Source organism: Nothoprocta perdicaria, unplaced genomic scaffold, assembly GCF_003342845.1.
Source record: "Nothoprocta perdicaria isolate Ctin4 unplaced genomic scaffold, notPer1 scaffold_17, whole genome shotgun sequence".
Taxonomy (NCBI): Eukaryota; Metazoa; Chordata; class Aves; order Tinamiformes; family Tinamidae; genus Nothoprocta; species Nothoprocta perdicaria.
The window spans coordinates 691,827-707,159 of record NW_020454871.1 but is presented as its reverse complement, the minus strand read 5'-3'; the positions used below and the strand labels follow the sequence as shown (position 1 = coordinate 707,159).

At 38.1% G+C, this 15,333-nt stretch overlaps 1 protein-coding gene across 5 annotated transcripts; it reads right to left on the bottom strand.

Annotated features, from left to right (window-relative positions):
- Positions 1 to 1,603: 1,603 nt before the first annotated feature.
- Positions 1,604 to 15,032, bottom strand: APOOL (apolipoprotein O like). Of its 5 annotated transcripts, none has more exons than XM_026035940.1 (12): positions 14,878 to 15,032; positions 14,408 to 14,530; positions 13,802 to 13,887; positions 13,141 to 13,281; positions 10,792 to 10,896; positions 10,035 to 10,177; positions 8,232 to 8,286; positions 7,177 to 7,275; positions 6,393 to 6,484; positions 5,900 to 5,986; positions 4,743 to 4,929; positions 1,604 to 3,751 (listed from the first exon to the last, which is right to left on the bottom strand). In XM_026035940.1, the coding sequence occupies exons 5-12, from the start codon at positions 10,859 to 10,861 to the stop codon at positions 3,654 to 3,656; spliced, it is 831 nt and encodes a 276-aa protein (XP_025891725.1). In that variant the 5' UTR covers positions 10,862 to 10,896; positions 13,141 to 13,281; positions 13,802 to 13,887; positions 14,408 to 14,530; positions 14,878 to 15,032; the 3' UTR covers positions 1,604 to 3,653. The 5 variants fall into 5 exon arrangements, with proteins under 5 accessions (XP_025891725.1, XP_025891723.1, XP_025891724.1 ...); XM_026035938.1 differs by having other exon boundaries at positions 10,035 to 10,154; positions 14,878 to 15,030; XM_026035939.1 differs by lacking the exon at positions 13,141 to 13,281.
- Positions 15,033 to 15,333: the final 301 nt, after the last annotated feature.

Sequence of the window (15,333 nt, the reverse complement as noted above, 5' to 3'; positions counted from 1 at the left end):
TTCTATCTGGAAATTCTACTTACTTTCCCCTTTTCTGTCATTAAACCCCTGCATAGTTATGTACCCTCATTAACTAAGTCCTCAAGCCGCTCGTGCCAGAGCTGCTCTCTGGGCACACAGAGCTAAACAGAAGCTGGGTTCCGAACACAGCAAGGCCTTATCAGCTATTTCCCCTCTGTTCCAAGAACTTGCAGTGGACATTGCCCCCTTGATAAGGGATAAAAGGAAACTGGAAGTGTACAGCACAAGAGCTAGGAAGGTGTTAAACAGAAGAACTGTAATCGTGGCACAATTGCCAGGAAGCACAAAAATTGCACCACTGTACAGTACTGTGGCCAGCAATTTATGCTATTATTAATTACGATCTTTGCAACTTTCTAATTACCAGTATTTGTGGAATAATCTATTTATGACGTTACTTTCCTACAGACAGCACTGGAGACCAACTGCAGCTGCATGCACTTCCTGGTGTTCATCCGTAACCAGCCATCTGTGGAGTATTATCTGAGACGTGGAGCTTCGAATCTCTCGACAGAAGAGGGCTGGCATCTCTTTAGGTTCAGCAAAGAAACACTCCTCAGGATAGCAGCTGAGTAACCAAGAGTCACGGTCACCATGCCACCACGTGTACAAAATCAGAATAGGAACCTCATTTAACCTGCTTTTGTTTTAGCAAATACAACCTAAATGCCTCTGAAATTACCTGCATCTTTTTTGGACGTACCTCTGAAATTTTATGTGTCTCTCATGATTGGATCTCATGTTGGTGGACATGAAAAAGGCTGACTGCAGGAAAAGTTCATGCTGCTAAGGTATTACTACACTCTATAGTATTCCAGGGTTTGCTAAAAAGTTCCTTACAGCTATTTATATGCACATTTTCTCAGACACAGAAATAACAATTTGGAGATTAGCTACAGCCTTCCTGAAAGGACAGAACGTACCCAACCAGGAGCCCTTTGGTAAAACACAGGAAAGCAGTCTCCTATATTTGTTTCAAAGTCAAAATTCAACTTATTAATTTTAGATTCAAGTTGTCAAAAATGGGGATTTTGAAAGAATTTTCAATTGTGCATTAATCTGCTGATAGAAAAAAGAAAAAAAAGGCTACACCACATGTAAAGAGCAGCAAGTACAGAGGAATCACAACCGGCTACAAGAGCCTGAACGCCACGAGTGACTGAAGGTAACCCCATTACTGGAAGAAATCTGTCATGTCCTCATGTCCTGCTTCCCTCCTCCTTTTCCCCAATAACACTGCACACAGTAATATTGTTTTATGAGCTCCATAACTGAATTCCTCACACTCAGCATATTTCTACGTGGGTATGAACAATAGTTTTAAGTAGTCTCCTAATAGTTTTAAGTTCTCCTAGAAACTCCTGAGCCTTCTCAGCAGGAAGCACACACAGTTCTACTGCAGTGTTCATGTGGGGAGTAACCCGAGATTGAGACACAGCTTTGGGGTGGCTTTGTGCACCGCGTGCACGCACAGCACGAGCTACCTGTGAAGTCAAACAGCAGCCAGTTCTGGCCAGTATAAACTTCAGGAGAGCAAGGAACCTTCTGTAGGCTACACACCTTTTTTTCCTCTACCGTTAAAGGATATATGAGCAAAAATGCCCTAAAAACATGGAAATGACCAGACAGTTTTTTTGCATTGCAGGCAGAGAGCAGCTTTCAGGGTCTGCTCTCAGCATGGAAAGGGTCCCCAGGCCTTCCCTATCCACAGTTCTTTTCCTGCTCGTAGAGGAGCGATTCCTCTGTGTTATTCAGGGCACAGTGCAGGACTAGGTCACCACAGGCAACTCCTACAAGTTACTTGCATTATCTTACCTTTTTCCGTAGCCTTGTGGTCGCACAGCATCAAAGGACCTCAGCGAGAACTTAAACAGAATCTAGGAGTAGAGCAGAAGTTTTTTTCCTGTATTTTTTTTATTTGGCCAAAGGGCAAGATATGGTAATGGATAATGTAATTTCTGCCATCCAGTCTTGCGTTTGAAAATGATGTTTTCTTCTCCATCTTCATCTCTGCACCCTTACGTCTTCCTGCGTCTCCCTGGATCTGGCATATGAAGCCCAGCCATCTATTTTCTCCTCTCCTCTTTCTGTGATGGCATACAAACTCTGGCTTGCCCAGGAATTCTGGCAATTTTCATTTAAAATCCTCTAATTGCTGCCTGAATCGAGACTGTTGCTAGGCCTTGAGAATTGATTAAAGAAACAAAACATATTCAGTTCTAGTTGAGCCACCCTTAGCAAGCTTAAGTCAACTCAAAGTACAGCTCTTCATTAAACTTCATTATTTACTTATTTCACCTTCCGTTGGACTCTGCATAGGTGCAGCACTTTGCCCAGTACGTGGCTTCCAGAATATTTACAGTCTGTTCCTGAACTATTCTGAGCCTCACTTGTGCTTTTCTCAGCCAGTCATCACTGATGCTTCGGGCACGTGCAACTGTGCCACACGTTCTAACAACTTCTGCCAGCCACACCACGAAAGCCATTGGCACGGTACATATATTCCATTAATTGAAAGATGAGACAATTCAACTGATTGAAGGAGAAATTATCACTGCACCGTCCTTCTGCAGTTTACGTATTAGGAAAATACTGCAGTTGATACAAATGTGACTACTCCTAGACGGCAGAGTGATTATTATTGTATAGCGATAATTAGCTGTGCTTCCTCAGACAAGATCATCAGATGTATCACGAACCCTTATAAGGCTGTGTTAAATAGAAACGAAGGATGAACATAATTAGATTGACATATGCAGTCAAAAAACAATGTTTGAAAATTTAATCATAGGAAACTGTGCCAATTTCTAGTGTTTTTCTTAGAAAGAAAGGCACAATTTCACAAAAAACCTACCAAGATCAACGGGTATTGCATACAAACTTCTGGGAACCAGGAAGTTTGCTGCCTATTGCTACTGCTGCACTTCTGTAATACTTGTCTGCACCTTTAACTTTTTAATAAGTTCCTATTTTTAACATCCAAACCACAGAAGGTTTCCAACTTTCTACATACGGCTAATGCACTCCATGTAAATTCAAACAGTATCAGTTTCATGGATTAGGTAATTTGCAAATACTTCTTCCAAGTACTAGAAGTAGTTGAGAAATAAACTTCTTTTATAGGCTATGCTTCAGTTGTGATACTTGGGCAGAGGACAAATACCACAACAGTGTTTATTCCAGAGCTGAAAGCAGACTGAAACCAGAAGCCTTCACCAGCCCCATCATTCAGATTGCTATTTTTTATCAGTGAACATCTGAGAAGTATAGAGATGTATTTAATTTTACTTCCTTTGTGAAGTGACATTTATTAATAATCTTGGCACAGACAAATGTCACTGTGAGGACACTGACAAATCTCCTTTTCTCAGTGTCTCACTAATGACACAGACAATAAGTGAATCCTCATTACCTCTCAGTAGGCAGTTACAGTTCATACACAACAGGTATGTCTGTTAAACGCTTCTAAGTAGTGAAAAGCACACTAAAGTCCCATAAATCAATAGTACAAATTGAGATAAGAAAATACCTGATTAAATCATATCTCACAGGGCATGTATCACAAGGACTACTCCTTCCCTTGCCCCTCCCCCTTATCTTTAATTCTTTGCAATGATTTGTAAGCAGATGTCTTAGCTCCTAGTACTGTACATATCCACGTCTTCAGGGTTGGATTGACCGTGGTCCATAAGTTCTGGGTCAGGTTTAAATTTTGTCGTCTTCACTGTCCCTGTTGGAGAAATTAAATATAATATTTATATACATACACATACATGGGATACAGGCTGATGAAGGCACATGATGATTCTTAAGAGTATAGATGTGGATGGAGTGTCAGCCTTCCCCAGGCTCTATCCCTTCCTGAACACTATCAGGTGAAGGAAGAAGTGCAATTCCTCTGCCCTGCACATGCAAAGTGTCATTATGAATGACAAATATTTTTTATTTTACCAGTGACCAAAGATATAGGGGAAGGAAGGGGACAAGCTGTTTTCATTGGTGGCCAGCGACAGGACGAGGGGTAATGGCCAGAAGCTGGAGCACAAGAAGTTCCGTCTCCAGGTGAGGAGGAACTTCTTCACTGCGAGGATGACAGAGCAGTGCAACAGGCTGCCCAGGGAGGCTGTGGAGTCTCCTTCTCTGGAGGTCTTCAAAACCCGCCTGGATGCCACCCTGTGCCACATGCTGTAGGTGTCCCTGCTGGAGCAGGAAGGTTGGACTAGATGATCTCTAGAGGCCCCTTCCAACCTTGGATATTCTGTGATTCTGTGTTATGATTCAATTTAAAGGCAGACGAATAAGCAGTGAGTCAAATGAGCCACTTCCACAAATAAAAAAAAATGGAACGAAATCCTTAAAACTATTCTTCGGGTTTTCTGACAAGGAAAAGATAATACAAGGTAGGTATTTAAAGAAGGCATTTGATATTAGCTGTTAGAAGTATCATGTAATTTCTACCAATATGGAAGACAGTCATACGGAATGAAAGACTATTTAGAACACCAAACATCATATAATAATCTTGGTCCTATGACATGGTTCACAGTAAGCAAATTATCACTTCCTTGAAGTCCTTATGTGGGTCTACATATAAGGGTTACATATAGTCTACAATATATTCTTAAGATTAATATGTTGAGACAATTTGTTCTATTTTGAAGATAAAGTAATTCCAGAATAAAGTCAAATAATTCAATTTGCCTTGGAGCTGAACATTGTACCTGAGATGAAATTGGGAACTTTGAATTCCCCTAAGGAAGACACTGCATCTTTAGCATGTGAAGAGTCTGCAGGAGAAGATTCTGGTCTGTTAAACGATCTTGACTTCACAGCAGATTCAGCTGATGCACTAGAAATTTCTTTCTTTTTCTCATCTTCTTGTTTAAGTGATTTTGACCCTTGCTGCAGCTGTGAATAAGACAAATCATATAAGCATGCACACGTGTATATGCTGAATATATTATTGCAAAGTTATTTAAAAGATTGTCTTTTACCAAATTATTTTCAAATATCACGAAGACATTCAACTAGTAACATTAAAGGCAGATGCATGCAATGGACACACACAGAGAAAAATAAAGAGAATTAAAAATCAGCTCAGATACAGTAACATCAAACTCACTTTAAAGGAAGTTTGTCATGAATGTATAGTTAAGCCTGATACTTTCCTTTTTTTTCCTTTGTTTTAAGCTGAGACAAGGAAGTCTCAGTCATTATTAACTTACAATTATACTTAGCAAAGTTAGCATGATTAACCTTCTCATCCTACATCAACACTCTAGCTAATTATTCTTGATTACTGAAAAACAATACGTTGTTTTGGGAACAGGCTTCATTCAGGAAAGAAAACAAGTTAGCAGAAACTGTCTTTACCACACCAATTCTTGTTTCCTTATCATTTTTTTTGGCCTTTCTCTGAATCGCATTTTCAAAACTCAATTACATTTGTGGTCCTCAATGGTAAGTGAGGACTGTATAAAGACAAACACTTTAAATCAAATGTTCTAATATCTTCTAAATGTCAAGATGACTGAGAAAAAATCATTTTCTTTAACAGCAACAGAAAATACACTCTAAATGAAGCTCTGGGCTTTATTTTACCGCATTTCTCTTTGTAAAGAGAAATGGACCTATTACAGGAGCTGAAGCCTTGCCCAGCACTAAGTAGACAATATTTACCTTATGTGAATTGCATACGGAACTGGAGTTAGTTCATCATTGATATAGACTGTTTCTTCTGCATCCCAAAAGACCTTTCCCCTGGCTGTCAATGGGAACTTTGCACTGCCCCCCTGCAATGGAAACTTAGGAAGCAGTGTTCCCTAAGGGAAATAAACAGCTTCATGTAAAGGGTATTTTCTCACTTCAGCGAGCCTACCTTCGTGGCATCTTCCTTCTTCACCCACAGCGATCGCACTGCTTCGTAGGTGTGCTGGCTTGCAGAGTACACCCTTTTCCCTGTTACCTGTATTTTAAAACATGTTATTTTAACAATGGTTTAACTTAACTGCTAAGTTTCATAGACCATTCAAAGGAAATACATTTTGTTTGGACTAGAATATGCTTGATGCTATGCTCATCTGCATCTCAAGATGTAGGGAAACTCATGTTTACTCCTACACCAAACAATCTTCAGTTATAATTAATATTTAAACTGTTATTAGAAAACTGGAGACAGTAATCACATGCTACACTCAGCCATTTTATTCATTGCTAGTACTTCCACAATTAACATCTGTGATGCACTGTATTAATAAAGGAAATCCTACTGGAATTCCAACTATCAGTCTCCAGGGAGTTAAGTCATGTGAAACTGGAATGCTGGGACTCAAATCAGTGGTAATTCAATATTAAAGTACAAACAAACTTACCTTAGCAATTACTATTGACTGAGCTGGGTAACAAACTGAAATTCCTAAAGCAGTAAGCCCAAATGGATAAGCAATCTTCTTAAACCTAGAATCTGCATAAAAGTAAACATTGTAAATGATTACATACTAATGATATATGAAACTACAGATTGTATACCTGTAATTTTTTATACTGAGTGTATACTTGCAACCTGATAATTGCTTACATTCAACACCCTCAGTTGTCTGGAGTAGAAAAAAAGAAAATACAACATAGTCTAGTAAATCGGAACAGTGATGTATACAGAAAAACCAACCCTGAAGGTTGGTTTCTTGATTCAGAAATTCCTCCATACGCACATTTTTTTGAAAACCAACAATGAACAAACTCAAATTAAACCTCCTATCTTCAATTCTGATGAATCCAGCTGTAACAACTCTGTAGCCCTGCTCTATTTGGCTCTAACTAAGCTTTAGCTAACAACAGTATCAGACCTCTAAGCTACAGTGACTTATGCTTCCTTACTTGCTGTTTAGGATCTTGGTTAGCATGGCACACTGATGTGTTTCAAGTTAATAGAGAAAATGGTTTAATGCATTGAGTTTGCTTTAACATATAAACAGTACTGTGTGTTTGATTCATTTTTACAGTTTATAGAGTTACAAAGGAAATAAAAGTCCCTTCAAATTTTATCATGAGGGATTTTTTAAAAAAAATACCAGTTACACAGGCTTTTCCCTACATTTCATAAAAATGCTACATCTTAGATATGATAATAATTGAAAACAAGTGGAAAATCCATACCTTTCCGTGACAGTGCTATGCCAGCTAGGCCTGATATTGTAATTACTCCGGCTTTGGGAAGAAATTCTGGTGGCGGATTCTTGAGGTAAACATAAGCATCTTAGAACAATAATAATAAGAAAGTATCATAACTACTCCGTATGAATCTTTTCTTCTCACTTACCACTTCAAAAACAAAAATTTAAGTAAAATGATATATATCCAAAGTTCACACAGTTCAGAATTAAAGATGCCTTATTTTCCAGTCCATTCTAAAGTGTTAGATGGAAACAGATTTCTAGTCAAAAATCCTCAAAATATAGCAGTAACGTTAAGAATTTTTCTCTTTAGACACTTCCTGTTTTGTAAAATGTTAGTATTAAGACTTTCATTTGACTCTAATTATAGACAGAGAATATATTTCAGAGTCTCTCAATTTACTATATCCAGGGAAAGTTACTCTTATCTATAACTGTGATGAGCTTGAATGCAAATACTATTAATCGTATGTATTAGAATTAAGAAGTTATTTTTATAATTAAGAGAGACTGTGAAGCTTCTAGCCTTGGAGATGTTTGAAACGTGACTGCACTCAGCAACCTTATCTAGCTGACCCTGCTTTGAGCAGTGGTCTTGGACTAGATGATCTCTAAAGGTCCTTTCCAACCTCAATGATTAGAAAACATTCTGCAGAATACAAGGCAACAGAAGCCTAAAAAACATTCTCCATGTCTTCTCTCATCAGCATCACAGTAAAATCTAACACTTCAGCTGTGCATACAATACTCAAATCCTTTTTTTTTTTTTTTTTGATTTAAAAACCTACGACTATAATCAAAGGAATGAGAAATGCTACCTAATTAGTTATTTCTCTCTTTTGAGAAAAGAGCTGAAATTCCACCAGAAATGAAGAGCAACACAATTTATCTATCCCCCTCCCACCGCACTCTTGAGGGAATTATTTGAGTCTAGACTCCCTCCTCGAGCACAATTTTGTTCTTTTCTGGTTTCAACCAGCCACGTTGTATAGAGAAAAACCAGAAAGCAGTCAGTTAAGAAATAGGTAACTTGCCTACCTTTTCCAAACTGAATTGAATCCATTATTCCGTTTTTAACAACGACGAAAGCATTCTATATAAAAAAGAAGACATTAAATGAATATAAATATTTTACAAAAGTAGATATTTTCAGTACAAAAACACTCTGTTCATATATGTGGTTTATCATGTGCTTTATCACAAACAATTATATAACTTCATGTTGCATTACTCCTTTCAAATTAAGTCAACACATTTAGATATTAACTTTTCTTAATCTAAAACAAATATCTAATAGCCAATTAAGAGCATCACTGTCCAGACATTATCTGGACATATCATTCTTCAGGAGATCAAACAATAACAGACAATTTCACCCACAGTTATTTCACTGAATTTGCTTCCAGCACCACTGAATTTGTACCACCAGGGGTCACTGCTCAGCAATCTCTAACAAAACCAATTCACTCCTTGAGGTTTATGGGCAGAGATGTGTCACATTTGTAACCTAATTATTTTAATTATGAAAAATGATAGCTGTCACTGATAAAGTTTTCACAGACTACTGGAATTTGCAGAAAATACAGCTACACATTTTTCTTCTTTGCTGTTCTCAAAATAATCAGGTTCATCTTTTTTTCTACAAAGAAAATACAAACGTATAACTTGACAGGCCTAACAGCAACCAAGCTAAAAAGCTGCCTGAGGTGATGTAAAAAACGGGAAGCAGATGTTCTTCCTGAAGCTTTAAGAGATGGCACTGAAGGTCCCATGGGAAGCTCTCACTTCTCCCACAAGTGCTACTAGAACAGGAGGAATTCTGTGAGCAAGAAGTTAGAGAGGTAGCAGGGAGGGATAGGAACTGCTCTGACCTTGTTGGACAAGCTAAAGGGGAGATGTTATCTTTGAGCAGTTGAGTCACATACTCTCCATGCCTAGAACATTTAATAGCAAAATTGTGGGGTATTTTTGGCAACTAATTACTAACAGGCTGCTTTATCAGTTACACTGGGGTGCTCTCAGCTTGTGTTTCCTAAAGCATCCAAACCAGGTACTCTAACCTGCCCTTTGGAGGCAGTTCTCTCTCTGTTAATTGTACCTGGAACTTCATCCTCCTAAGTAGAGGCAACCTTTGTTTCTAAAGATAATCCTAAAGTGTGTGTGTGTTCATATAGGATTCATATATGAATCCTAGCATTCACATAACTGTTAGGAAATAGCTCTATTATACCTGTCCCAGGTTAAACATACAAAGCAACACAAAGTTTCACAAAGACAAAAGACAAGTTACCTGATCAAAGACAGAAAAAACATGTTTCACTCAAAAGACTTTGCTTCTGCCAACTGTATCAGACAATCTGAAAACAAAATTGCTTCTCACGCAAATATGTCTAATAGGGAATTAAATGTATTTAACTGCAATGCATAGCACTACTTGCTGACTAGTTTTACTGCAGAAGATAGGGAAGAAGTGACCTAGCCAAGGTATATAAGAGCATTCATTCTGTCAACCATCCCTAGTCTCCATTAATTTTCTTCATAAAGGCCACACATAAGGGTGGCCAGGCTGAGAAGGTTGCATGCTGAGAGCAATAAATTGCCAAGGTAACTCTGGCTGTTAGAAGATAACCAACGTATTTCTGAAGCTGATACTGCCGGGGTAGCCTAGAGCCAGGATAAACCTGACCAAAAGGGACGTATGTTGTTTCTCTCTCTTAATTCGGAAAACAGAAAATACAGAAGTTTTGTGCTGACTGCAAGAAGAACAAGATGAGAGATGTTTTACTGTTTTTGTGCAATGCTGTCAGGAATAGCAGGAAACCCGAGGTAGGTTTTCCTTACCTTGCACCACCCGAGGTAGCGGCTGGTTGTCTTTCTTACTGAACAAAAACCCTTCTGCAAACGGCCAGGTTGTTCCTCAATGTATTTAGATTCCACAGGTGGTGAACAGTAAATTGGAAGCTGGAAAGTAAGGCCTGAGTTTACTGAAGGGAGACAGTTTTGGATACTGATTAAAAATTACATTGAACAGTGTTCTTCAAGACACTCAATTCTTATTCTTCCTGCAAGGATAAGTAAAACCTCCATATGCTGCTTTATATGAAGAAACTTTCTTGATGAAAGTATGACTGCACTTTAACTCTTAGGAAATGAACATAGGAAGCATTACACGGGTAAGGTCTGAGAAGCAGCACGGACAAATATGATAAAAGTGTATTTTGCACCAGAAAAAGAATGAGCAAGAACAATTAGAAGAGGCACATAATATATTACTAGAAATTATACAAGAGAAAGTATACTATTATCATAATAAGCATTACACTTTTTAAAAATCTTTTATCTAACGCTGTTTTATCTTTCACTTTTTATCTTTTAGCTACACTTTGTCTCTGGAATTATTTCATGAGACAAAATATTTCTACAGTAACTCTCTTCATGCTATCTATTATCTATTGCTATCTATCAATTATTTAGAAGGTAATTTGTATTATCACCTACTACTTACAGGGAATAATTTTTTTCTTTTCTGAGTAATATAATTCAATGGAAAGATATGCTGTTCTGGAGGTTTGCAATACCCTGGCAGTAAGAATCCTACCTGACTTGGTTTCACCAGCTGGGCTGTCGATTCCTTTCCTGAGGCTGCATGTACAGTGAGAGACAGACATGGCAGTCCAGAACACACAGCTGCCAGCTTGGCCATCTGGGTCAGAGAGATGGAAATAAGGAGCCTTAGTAGAGAAATAACAATTTAATTCCAGAAAAAAATCCAGATTTTACTGTTGTGTACATTTCAAGTATTTTTTTTAAACAGTGCAACTTTCAGAATCCTCTCCTGGCAAAGAGAGGAATCACTGAGAGCAGTTACTTCTAAAACACCAGGAAGACTTTTGTATTCAAAGCCACATTGATGGTTTCATCATCATTTTAAGTAACTTCTAATCTGCTCAACATACCCGTTTTGCAAGTCAAGAAGTGACTTCATTTCAGCAAAAACACTTCAACTTTATGTACAAAACTTCCTGATGTCACCAACCAGAACGGCGCCTCCTTTCTAATTCAGAGAACACATCACCTACTCTTTGGAATAAGTTCATGTCCACAGTAGATCACATCACACTGTAAGATCCCCTAATGTTTCAAATAACTTAAGATACAATGTAATACAGAAATATACTCTTCGCCATATGAGTTTGCCTACTCACAACATTGATTTGGAAAAAAAATACAGTATTTTACACTAGGTTCAAATTCAAATACAGCTAAATATAAAAATATTTCTACAGTATGTTTGCAGATCCAATCAGCATTGATGTTCAGCATGATGACATAAAACAGCCCATAAAGAAAATGCCCACAAGGAGGTAAAGAAAATCTAACTTAGATAAATTCTTATTCCTTCTGTATCACTAAAGACATTTCTGTTCTTTGATAGAAGGATTTCTGAAATTTCAAAAAAGTGAAAATAAATATGAAAAAAATTTCCAGCATCTACACAGAGAAGATGGTATCAATATGTCAGAGAAATTGAAGAGGAGGGAAATAAATTTGATTTGGGTAAATTTTTAATTCCCTAGCATAAAGTTGTATCACATCCTCACTATTTCTTCAGCTTTCAATTGAAAACAGCCCGTCAAAGGAGTGGAATTTGCTTGATAGTTCTTAACGGTAATAACAACAACAGGTGTAAGAATTCACACAATTAACATATGAATATAAAGAAACATAAAAGCACCACTGTGAATTATCTGAGGTTCATCAGAAAAATCATATACAGCTACTCATAACAAAAAACACTGTTATAATGCAAATAATGCCTATATAAGCTATATATGCATAAAATCACTATCTTACATAATTCTCTCCATATAATGTTCAACCTTGCTGATACCTCTATATTGACTGAGGTTGTGAAATAGTTCTTTTTCTACCCAGTTAGTCACACGTTGACAAAAAGCACAATGTTCCAGGCTGATTTACTGGAGCCCTGATGATCGAACACAATTTCTACATCTGAGTTTGCAGGTGCTCTCCTGAGGAGCATCTTGTCATCTGTCACTTAGGCAAGGCTCTCATATGACTTCCACAGCAGGAAAAAAAAACCCAAAGAAACGATAAAAATATGAAACCATTAACGTATTAATAACTGTCTTTACAATAATATGGTGTAATGCAATGCATCTGCAATGTGGGCTACATAACATGATATGAGATTGAACGGTAACATAACGTGGTATTAGACATTATTAACTATCTAAAAATATCATAATTCCATTATCCTATTTCAGTGCAAGATTCTTCAAGGACAACATACCAATTTTCAGTAGTTACAGCAAGGAAAACAAAAATTTAAAAGAAGGCACAAAGGCATAAGGAAGTTACATTTTTCCCTTGGCACACTGGATTAATTTGTTTCAGAAAGTCAAAACAGTGTTTACTAGGCTAAATATAAAAAAGAAGAAAGCTATACTACAAGTGATGACAGAAGAGCAATTCCTGATTGACACTAATTGCTTTGCTTTTGGATGCCTGTAGACAAACGCATGAATGTTTAAAAGGCAGCTCTACTACCTTAAATCTTAGGCTGCCTAGTTGTTCCCATTAAGGTTTCACTGTGTTTGACTGAAATCTCCAGCAACTGAAGAGAAAGAAATGTCACCTGCATTGCACTCAAGCGATCTCACTGCATTAAGCTGTCTAGTCTCCTCCTTACAACTATCCATACTAAAAAAGACACTTCCTAATAAATTCAAATGATATTATATAGTAAACAAGGAAAATCATACAATTTACACAGAAATCAAGCAATATTTACCTATTAGATTTTCTCAAAGGAGCTACAAAGAACTAGGAAATACCATGACTGTGTGGCCAAAAAAACACACCAAAAAAGAAGTGCACAAAAAATACAACTGCAACAGACTCAATACAAAAGCTATATGGTTACCTGATTTTACAGTCAGTCAGTAACTGCTCCAAAATGAAAATCCTTTCCAAAAATTCCAGCAATACTTTAATTTTGCTTTTAGTTCAGCATCTACTCTGTATTTCAATTGTTTTTATCCGAATTAAAGGTCTTTCCTAAGCCCTATGAAAAGAGAGGAAAATGACTCAATCCCTAATGGCAACAGAACTAAATACCTGCATTTTACTAAGGGGTCCTTTAAAAAGTCATGAGTTCTGACACAGCCATCCATTGAGGAATTCAGTGTGAATTCACAGATCTAAACTTCATCAGAATTACAGATATTGGAAATTACCACACACAATGCAGAAGAAAAGAAGAAGAAAAAAAAAAGGCCAATGGTAACAGTCAGAAGATTTCCCTAAAACCACTCTCATAGTCCCACCACTGCCATGAGACCACAACACATAATAGTAGGTTCTTTCTCAGAGGCATGAAAAGCATATCATTTTTTTCAAAGGATGAAAACTAACAGATGTGGCATTATATTTGATCAAAGGACTATGAATAGCAATTATTTGCTGAAGTAAGAAAATTCTTACTCAATTACGCTCTCCAGGAGAAAACCATTAGGGCTACATCTTTTTAAAACAGACCTAGAGTAAGACTAGTCAAAATACAGTAATAAAGCTGTCAAACCTACCTGGATAATTCTGGCTTTAAGTCTCTGCATTTCAAACAATCCGTTTCAAAGTAGTAGAAATTTTTCAAACATCAAAAATACAGATTCTTAAAAAAAAAGCAAAAGCAGTCACATGACCAAGAAGAATATGATGCATCTTAAATTCAAAACATACAGAATTAAAACTAAAGCATAATAAAAACATACACAACTCAGTAATTTACATAAATGTTCTTACTAAAACTTTGCTATTCTGCATAGACATTTCAAAAACTAGGGCATAAATAAGGAAGTCTGCCTGGATGGTGGGAGCAAACCTCATAAAGAAAAAAGGCAAATAATCAAAGGAATAGGCTACACGCAAAAGTCTGATAAATCTCTCTCTATATTTATAGTATCTTTTTTTCTTATACATAAAAATATATATCTACATAGAGTTGTATATAAAACCTGATCTATCACAAAACTTGAATCTACTAGCAAGATGAAAATATGATTACAGTTTTAGTAGCTCCTGCATGCTGTATCTTCAGTGGAGAGCTACTCTTAAACAAAAAAAAACAAAACAAAAAAAAAAAAAAAAAAAAGAAAAAAGGTGAAATAACAAACACTTTTGCTTTCTCTTACCACTCCTATGTCTTAGGAGAGAAAGCTGCCTCTGAACTTTTTCAGTTATTTTCCCCAGAAGTGCTGTAAGAGCACGCCGTAGGTAACAGTCAGAGATCATTGACGAGTAGGGTGTTAAGAAGACTTAAAAGTAAAAACAGAACTACTTTAACAGCACAAACTGTAACCAAAACAAAACACCAAAACGATTTGGTAGCATTTCTAATCAAGAAACAACTGGTGAGATTACTCACAGGACAAATACATATAACTGATTACAAATGGGTCTATAATGACAGAAAGGACATGAAAGCACCACAAACATACTGAAAACCACTGCTGCCAGCTACAGCCACCAAGTATCCCAAATTAAGTACCTGAAGGTTTACGGATTAAGACCTAATTGCAGAAAGGCACCAGGGAGAAGCAACCAAGTCTTGCTGGAGAGGACAAAGTTAAAAGCCCAACTAAGATGGAAGGAAAACCGCTACCCCAAATGACTCCAGCCGAAGGAACAGCTGCAGACTGTGCCACGCTGCTCACATCTAACCATCCTAACACCTGCTAAAAACACCACAGAGGCCTGCACGAAGCTCGTCTGTTCAGCACAAGGGGAGGTGAGGGTGTTCGGCAGGAGGCCCCAGCTCTGGGCAGGCGTGTCGCCCTGCCTAAACGCGGCATCTGACGGCACTGGGTTATCTCCGACACCCGCAACCTCGCCAGCCTGCGGGGGCAGCGGTGCCTGCGGCGCGACCAGCCTCAGAGACCCTGCTGCGGCACGAGGCGCCTGGCGAGGTCCCGCCTCCCCAGCGCGGGCTCTCGGGCACCTCTGAGGGGCCCACGCGGGTCCCGAGCGCGGCCCCTGCAGCAGCCAGGCCTTCCCGCCACGGCGCCTCCACGGCGGGCAGCCCGCGCCGCGGAGCGCCGCGGAGCCCCCCGGAGCCAGC